General features: G+C 34.2%; 1 protein-coding gene across 1 annotated transcript; it reads left to right on the top strand.

The window, feature by feature from the left end:
* The first annotated feature begins 1179 nt into the window (after positions 1 to 1179).
* LOC115957465 (glycine-rich protein DC7.1-like) lies at positions 1180 to 2427 on the top strand. Its single transcript, XM_031075709.1, has 2 exons — positions 1180 to 1422; positions 2059 to 2427. The coding sequence occupies exons 1-2, from the start codon at positions 1332 to 1334 to the stop codon at positions 2217 to 2219; spliced, it is 252 nt and encodes an 83-aa protein (XP_030931569.1). The 5' UTR covers positions 1180 to 1331; the 3' UTR covers positions 2220 to 2427.
* The last annotated feature ends 7313 nt before the right edge of the window (positions 2428 to 9740 follow it).

Consider the following 9740-nt stretch of genomic DNA (forward strand, 5'->3'; position numbering starts at 1 on the left):
AGTAGTAAGAATATTAGGAGGTAATTCAAACCGGCCTCAAAAGAAAATGAATTAGGTGGTTTACAATTATTTATAATTTTTGTCAACAAATAGGTCAGTAACTGTGGAGTACAAGCCTAATCTTAGGACAATATTATATAGATTGAGGATAGGTTTTCAATATCATAGTTGCTTATAAATATTAAAAAAGACTCTTTCTCATTTGATTGTAGTCATATTTTCTTATTTCAAAGATTGTAAGAATATAATAAACAAGTTGCAATTTAAATTCCCAATACTAGAAATTGATTCACCTAGTCCAGTCCCAACTTATAAGAGTTTTTTTTTTGGCTAAACATAAGAGTTGATAAACTAGCCTCAAATCCTTGAATATATAAGATGCAATTATAGTTGAACAAAGCTGACCAAAATGACCCATTTAGGCCATTATAATGGATTAAAAGCAATTTACTTTACACAAACTAAAGGCTAAAGGTGTGACCGTGAGAGCACATAGGATAGGAAGGCTTTTCATAATGAGTCAACATATAATCCATCGTGTTTATAAAAAAAAAAACATGTAATCCATCAATTTGAACCTAACTATTTACCACGTGCTTCCATGAATATCCACGTGCTTAGGACATGTTTGGTTAGCGGAAAAAAAAAAAAACACAGTTTTTTGTTTTTATTTTCAGATTTTAGTGGGTCCTATCACTAAAAAAACTGATTTGATTTTAGCATTTGTATTCAGTTTTCATTTTTAATATTGTCAAGGTTGAATTTGAATACAAAAATGAATACAATTTTTCTGCATTTTCGTTTAGTATAAATATGAATATAGTGTCATATTCGTAAATATTGTGAAGATACAAAATTACTTTTATTTTAGTGATGTGATGTGTATGAGTGAGAAAAGTTACTTTAAAAAAAAAATGCTAACCAAACTTGGATATAATAATTCTATACCCAAATTATGTATTCAAAATAACTTACCAAACAATTTCTATATTCAAATTCAAGAGTTAAATATAGAATAAAGAAAATGAAAAATAGATACACAATTTATTTGAAACGAAACAGGCTCTTAATGACTCTAGACGAAATTGGACTCAATCAATCTACACCAAAGCTACGTGCCAATACATATATTTTTTTTGGATAATGATCATCAAAGCCAAACAAAACTTTGTGGGTCCCATCTCTCTCTCTCTCTCTCTCTCTCTCTGTTGAAAACTCTATAAATTGGGAGAACCACACTGCTCTTACTCATCCACTACTACAGATAATCTTATTAGAGTGTGTGTTTGCTTAGTACATTTGTCTTCAATCCTCTTGTGTTGCTAAGGAAAATGGCTTACTCAAAGACTTTCCTTCTTCTTGGTCTTGTCTTTGCTGTGGTTCTTCTCGTCTCCTCCGAGGTCTCAGCTCGTGAGCTAGCTCGTAAGCTACTTTCTTGAGCTAAATATATGCCTTTACTACTTTTTTTTTAAGCCCAAATGTCTTTTTTTTGTTCTAGAATTGGTGTTTTTGGTTTATGTCAAAGACAGAGGTTCACCAACATGCATCAAATGCCTTCAAATACCAAACTTGTCATGTGAAATTTACCAAAATTGCATAATTGCAAGTGAACCTCCTTGTAGCAAATACACTGCCAATAAACCTATTCGATCGGTTGGAGCTAGTTTTTTTTACAAGTACATAAGGTTACCATGAATCTTGGTCACTTGGTTATAATATCTCTGAGTCAATCAAAGTGTAAAATGACTGTTCATTTATAATGATAATATGCATTCACTCTGACAAGAAATGATAATGAAATAAACAAAGGAAAAAAAAAGATATAGTACATAGTTTTGTTAATCCATATTGATTAAGGAAAAAAGTAAAAGAAAGAAGCATTGCATCTTATTGTTTTACAAAATAATGGAGCATCATTTTCATGAGTTCCATGTGGGAAGTATATACTTCTAAGCTCTTATGTTTTGTAATCCATTATTTTTTTAATTATATATTTTTCAGTACACCTTGACATTATATTTTAGCCATGTTGTAAACATTTTTCATTTCTTTTTGTAGAGGAGACTGTGCAAACTGACGCAGTGAATAAGGACAAGCATGGTCATCACCATGGACACGATCACAGACACGGACACGGCCATGGCCATGGCCATGGACACCATGGCAAACCAGGTCATGGTGCTGCTGGAGAGAAACTTGAAGAGACCGACCAAAATTAGATTAATCCTTTGTCCTACGGTTTCTGAATGGGTGTGTCTTATCAATATGTGTTACTTGTCTAAGCTTGTATGCCAATAAGGTTTAACTTACAACCACAGTAGGTGTATAAGCTCTATCTTTGTTTTCTTTGTCATGTATGTCCTACTTTTTATGTATTAATAAACGTGCTTGAACTTGTGAAATTCAGGATGTCTTGCAATTTGTCTACCTATAATTTCCTTTGCTTATACCCTACCTATAACTTCAATTGCATTACGCATTGACTGTTTCAAAATGAACATAAGTAGATAAAAAAAATTATTACCTAAATCTGGGTAATTCTTTCAATATGGATATTTATTTTGTGGGGCAGTTGTATGCAACTACAACTGCTTCCTCATAGAATCTGTGAGATCCATAGTGATAAATGTATTAAATGAATAGAAAAATTATTTTATAAAATCGTTTCATTTATAAGACATTTCTCTCGTATGTGTGGGTTTTCACACGTTATGAAAGAGTGCTCTCATAAGATACATTCTTAAAATTCCACCAAATCCGTGATGACAATTAGAAAAGGAAGTATCATTGTCTGCAGTGCCGGGATGGTTGTAACATTGTAAGTAACAACTAGCAACAAGATAAGATTTAATACTAATAGTCACGATCTCATAAATTATGGACAATTAATGTAATACAGTTTTTAGAAATTGACATTTGGAGAACCACCTATTCTTGTACTCGAGTTTTTTCATAGGTTGGTTGTGATCGATGACCGCTTGTATTCAACAACTACCATATTTTTTATTGCCTTTTTGTTTTGATTGAGAGAAGCCAGCCTACGTAATATCCATTTTCTACTTTATTTTTATATATCTCACCAAATGAACTTGGATATATAGTACTACTTAGAAGCTTCCCTTTCGGTCTCTTTCCCAAGCTTCTAACCCCCTTTTGTGTTAATGTAATATATGACCGATTGTTTCCGGTGGACTGAGAATAACAGTATGTAACAAAATAGAAATAAAGGAAGAAACAAATGTGTGAACACACAGGAAGAACAGAGAGAGAAATTGAGAGAAGAGATAAGAAACTTTCTCTAATTCTTGTATTAAATGAATCTGTACATACATCAAGCTTATATACATCTCTGAAATCAAATACCCAAAACAGAGAGCAACGGAATAACTGAAAGAATAACAGAAAAGGGAGAAGGAGCTAATGGAGTTAGTTACAACACGTGTGAGAGTTAGTTAAAATACGTGTGACATAATCTGAGTTAAATAATCAACCAAGACTACATGCCGTTTAGCTGCTCTTCTAAGTAGACTTGTAGCTTAGCTTATTTGTAGTGTCGTTTTACTCCTCTTCTCATTCTTCTTATTCTCTGCTCCTTTCTTCTTTGTTGTCTGATACAGTACACAAATTTAAGTTTTATACATTACAGCCCTATGTTGTGCATAACTAACAACTGTTTTGTGATCCCCTTTTGTGTTTATTCCGTTGGATGCTAAGGCTTGCTATGTATTAAATAATCAGAAGGCTGTGTTTGTCTATCTTGGACATCTCTTGACTCTTGTGCGAATCATTTGTTAGGATATATTGCATTTGCCACATGCGGAGCACTTCATCATCTGCTTAATTTAATTATTTTTATTGAATGTTTCAGTTAAAGAGTGCATGTGTTTCAGTTTGTATAAATTTTGTACGAAGTGGGAACTTATTATAATAAGAACCTAGCACTTCATATTAGTTTTATGTAAACACTATTCATTTTTCTTTATCTGAATAGAATAATTACATCCTTTGTTTTTGTCTTACCAAAGTATCATGAGTCCATATTGGAAATATTCTTTGCTTTTCGAATGAACTCATATGTTCTACTTCTTTATCACTTTTCCATATCTTCCTCTTACCCCTGGCCTCTTTATTATTTTTTAGAGTTAGTAAGACTGATGTACAAAGAAAAAGAAAAAAAAAATTATCCAAAATTTTAAATGCCAAATATTATAACTACGTCTATAAAAATTTATATAGGTGTAAATGCACTTTTAATTCTCATATTTTGATTTTTTTATTATTTATTTTAGCTTCTACATTTTATTTTTATCGTTTTTAGTTCTTAAATCAATCCTCGCCCTTTATTTAAGTCCTTGAAGTACCATTCCGTTACCAAACTAACGGGTATAAATAAAATAATAATTTTTTTTCACATTCGACAATAAAATAATAATTTTTTTTTCCATCACCAAGTACGTGTTGGCTCTTCTCTTCGTGTTTTTGCTAGCCTTTGCAATCTAGGTGTTGTCCATCTTACCCAATGTCAAGCCTACAAATACAAATCCCATGCTGGGCGCCTTGACTGAAACCATCATATATACTTGTCGCATGGGTTTTGCTTACTTAGTCATGCTCTCTGTCATGTCCTTCAACCTTGGAATCTTCATAGCTGCCCTGGCTTCCATTTCTAACAGGTACCCGAAGTTTGCAATTGTATTCCATTTCTTATTGGCCCCGTGAAAGAATCTTAATCTTGTTTTAACAATAGTTTTAGTTAGTTGTGCCATTAAATTTTATAATTTTGGCTGCTTATGTAATTTATGAAATATTAGCTAAATACATAAACAATCCCAGCCTACAGAAATGAGATTTGGCTTTCAATTTTATGCTTGAGGTTCCACTTCATGTTCTCTTTTGTGGAGCAAATACTAATTTCACGTTTCTGATTTACATGTGAGAGAGAGAGAGAGAGAGAGTGAAAATAGTGCATACTGCATACACTTCGTTTTTCAACATAACATATATAAGCAGCTGAAAATATAACATAACATAACAAAACGATATAACCATAAGTCCATCAATCCCAACTCTTATTTTTCCACCTCACTTTCTTTTTAATAAACAAGAAAAAAACCAAGACAGTACGTAGTAGTACTAGTCTATAGACCCTATACCCTATAGTCTAAACACCAAACCTGCCTCGCAACTCATCTATCCTTGATTATTAAATGCACACTTCACAAGTTCATCACATTGAGTTGACTCGAGTACTAACAAGGCAACTCACCAATTATTCGCCTTTCATGTTAGGAGATATGCTCTGTTTTTTTTGTCAGTAAACAGAGTGTTTTTTAAGTCAGCCATATTTTCATTAGGTGAGGGTGAGGACTAGAGAGAGGGTTTTTGTTAGATGATATTCCTCTCAGGTTAATGAATTTAGTTTAAGCTAATATGTATCCAACACTCATAATGCCAGTAATTAAAGAGCAAACCATATGTCAGTTCAAAGTTAACATGCAATGGGATGAATGTGGCAACGTTGAAATGGTTCTTACTAATTCATATACTTATTGTACCATTATTTTTAAGTTAACGACGAAGTGAAAATTTTTTTATTACAAAAACAATATTATCTATTAAAAAATTAAAAAGGTTTTTTTTGTATATAAGATAAGATATACATTTCTCATACCACTACAATAGTAAAGGAGTTTTGGTGGAGTTCAGCCCCCCCCCCCCCCCCCCCTCAGCAAATGAACTATTTGTTTTCCCTACAGTTCCCTATTTTTTGTTCACAGTGTGTGTGTTGTTTACCAGGTATAGGATTTTATGAGGATTGGAAATATTGGGATGTGCTTGTTGGTGAACAATTTGGTTTATGCTTTTGTATATTTCGGGTACCTGTTAGAAATGGAAGCCAGGACGGCTATGAAGATTCCAAGGTTGAAGAACATGACAGAGAGCATGACTAAGTAAGCAAAACCCATGCGATAAGTATATATGATGGTTTGAGTCAAGGCGCTCAGCATGGGATTCGTGCTTGTAGGCTTGACATCGGGCAAGATGGACAACATCTGGATTGCAAAGGCTAGCAAATACAAGAAGAAAAGAGCCAACACGTACTTGGTGACGGAAAAAAAATTATTATTTTATTGTCCAACGTGGAAAAAAAATATTATTTTATTTATCTGTCAGTTTTCCGTTAATTTGGTGACGGAATGGTATTTTAAGGACTTAAATGAAGGGTGTTAATTAGTTTAGGGACTAAAAATGGTAAAAATAAAATGTAGGGACTAAAATGAAAAAAAAAAGTCAAAATATAAGGACTAAAAGTGAATTTACGCAATTTATATATCCAAATTTTTTATTAAAAAAATAATTAACATTACAAACTGAGAAATTAAAGTATATACTTGTACTCAACCAAGATGGACTTAAAAAAATGATTTATTTTGGAAAATGCAACTTCAAATAGTCATTTATGTCAACCTATATCATAGATGAGCATTTGTATATATAGCTAGGATCAGGATGGGGCACTGAAAGTTTTAGGATCAGCAGCGGAGGATGGGGCACTGAAAGTTTTAGGATTGAAGTTAGTATTTATGTAAACGAAACCAAAAATAAACAAAACTGTTAGGATATATGTGATTCAATGTTAGGAATATATGTCACTATTTTATGTAATTGGCTAATTTTTTGACAAAACGCACTTTACTTGTAATTGGATAGATCTATGATGTGTTTAATACTTCAAGAAACAAAGTTTCAAGTTGAAGTGTTAAAGCCATGCAAGTTTGTCCAAGAATCAAGTGAGAAAGTACTAGATTTTAAAACTCGATAGCAAGCATCTATCGAGGTTTAAAAGCTGCTAAAGCTCGTGGCTTGACAACTATCTCGATAGATGGCTATCTATCGAGATTTATGAAACTCAGTTTTTCAGAACTGTTTTTCATCCAATCTGTGAGTATGTGTTTAGGCTTTCTTTTCTCACAATCCTAAACATATATTAGGATTATTTTAAGGGTCGTTAAAGGTTGCATAGTTGCACAAGTGTAGAGCAAAGTCTTGTTCATGCAAATTGTGACTGGAGACAGAATTTGCTCTAGTTCATCTTTCTCTTGAAGAAGCTGTTATGTTTGTACATCATAGGGTTTTGTGACCAAGGAACTTCTTGATTTTCATCGTCTGGATGAACTGAAGAACTTTGCAGCCAAAATTCTTTTCAAGTTGGTGAATAAGTCATGTACTGGGATCCGTGCATTTATTGGTTAGTTATGTATTGGGAGTCGTGCATTGAAAAGTAAAGATTGTCACTACAGAACAAGTCCAATTAGGTATTGGGGTAAGGGTTCAACTGTAGGTTGGTATAAGGTACTGAGATTCATTTACTTGTAACCGTTTGTTTTGATAATAGTGGATTCTCAGGAATGGTGACCTTAAAATCACCTGGTGGGGTTTTTGCCGTATAAGTTTTTGCCATTCGTAAACAAATTACCTTGTCAATTTATTTTCCACTGTATTTAGTTTAATTGGTGATTTGTTTGTGTTGCCACGCATATTGCATGTTAATTTGATTAATAAATAAACTTGGCTAATTAATCAATTAATATATCATAAGGGGTCAATACATTCTTGGCTTATCAAATGGTATCAGAGCAAGCACACTCTAATTAGGTTTTAATCTTTGTGTGTGATCCATTGACCCCTGTTTGTCATGGATAGAGGACAGTCTCTTATTATACCTTTTTTATTCGATGGAATTAACTATGCATATTGGAAAATACGCACGAGAGCTTTCTTACAATCTTTAGATGAGAAAGTGTGGCAAGTTGTGGAGATAGGCTGGACCAAGCCTATGGAAGCACCGGCTGACTGGGATGATGCTAAGATCAAGGCAATAAACTTCAACAGCAGGGCATTGAATGCTCTATTCAATGTCGTCACGAATGAGGAATTCAAAAAGATATCCTCTACTGAAACTGCTAAGGAAGCATGGACTATTCTCTAGACAACCTATGAAGGAACCAAGGCTATCAACGATTCAAAGTTTTAGAGACTCGCTACAAGTTTTGAAGAGATCAAGATGGAGGAGGATGAGTCATTTGATGAGTTCTATGCCAAGCTCAAGGACATAGTGAACTCAATCTTTAATCTTGGGGAAACCATTTCTGAACCCAAGATTTTGAGAAAGGTGCTTAGATCTCTACTCGAGAGATTTTATGCCAAGATCACCACGATTGAGGAATCAAAGGATATTGACAAGATTCCTTTGACAGAGTTGGTTAGCAATCTGTAGACCTATGAGTTGGGTTTGACAAGGATCGGGAAATTGAGCAAAAGTAAGAGCATGGCATTGAAGGCCAAGAGTAGTGATACTGATGAGTCTTCAGACGATGAAGATTCTAAAATAAAGTCCTACATTACAAGGCAATTCAAGAAGTTCATGAAGAATGCCAATGGGAAGGGCTTCGACAAGGACCGTAGGCAATCTAATTCCTCATAGTTAAAGAGCCAAGATAAAGGGAAAAATGATGCTAGGGATGGCGGTCAGTACACTGTTCCCTTAGGACCAAAGTGCTTTAGGTGTCAAGGTTTCAGTCATATGAAACAAGAGTACCCTACTTATCTCAAGACCATCAGAAAAAGCAAGGCATTTGCTGCTACCTTGAGCGACATTAAGCCTGAGGATGACTTCGATAATAAGGATGATAGAATCCTAAATACCTTCACTGTAACTGTAAATCCTACTAAGGGGATTGTTGAAAATGTGGATGAAGAAGAGGAATTGGTGGAGTCTAAGTTTGAGAAGATTGATGAACAAGGTGATATCCACACAGCCTATGCAAAGTTATACAAGGTCTCCGAAAAGCATGAGAAGTTGTGTAGGTTGGCCATCAAGAAACTTAGTGATATGGAGCTTGAGCGAGCAGAAATCTCTACATAGTTTGATGAAGCCAATCAGACTATTGGAGCACTGAGATTTGAGAATAATTTCTTGGCTGAGAAGACCAAGAAGCTTGAGGTAAAACTGTTCCAAGTTAGAGCTCAGCTGGAAAGGACTTCAAGCACTAAGCTCGATGAGATGCTCAATCTTTAGAAATCAGCTTCCGATTGAACCAGTTTAGGGTATGATTTCTCTTCTCCTAGTATTGCTTCTACTAGCACTACTATTTTTTGTTCCTCCTACTAATAATATTAAAACTGAAAACAATGATGTTAAGAATGAATTAGTTAGTGAGAACGTGATAAGGGTAAATCTATCTTAGGAGCATCCCCTACGCTTAATAAGAAAGAAATTAAGAACTTTAGGGCTAAGAAGGGAAACTCTCAAAAACCCAAACAGAAAAAGCAACATTTCTGTCATCACTGTGGCATAGTTGGACATACTCGACCTAATTGCTATAAGTGGTTAGCCACTCAATAGAGCAACAGCATGATCGCGTCAGGAAACTAGAATCAGTTTCCATCCTCCTTTGCTCCTCTTGGAGATTTTCTCAAAACCCTCATGTTTCTTTCAAATTTGAACGATTTAAATTCTTCCCCCTCACTGTCGGATCAAGAATTTGCTAAATGGAAAGGTTCTTCCAAGGTGTGGAAAAAAAAGGGCTCCAAGTCATTCTGTCACTTTTTCTCTCTCCCCTTCTTGTTTTTGTTTTTGCATTACTTATGTGTTTTGCTTTCGTGTTTTGAGTCAGTCTAGTTTTATGCATTGCTTTGTTTAGCATGTTTTTGTTTGGTTATTTTTCAATTTTGCTTTA

The sequence above is a fragment of the Quercus lobata genome, chromosome 8 (assembly GCF_001633185.2).
Source record: "Quercus lobata isolate SW786 chromosome 8, ValleyOak3.0 Primary Assembly, whole genome shotgun sequence".
NCBI classification, from domain to species: Eukaryota; Viridiplantae; Streptophyta; class Magnoliopsida; order Fagales; family Fagaceae; genus Quercus; species Quercus lobata.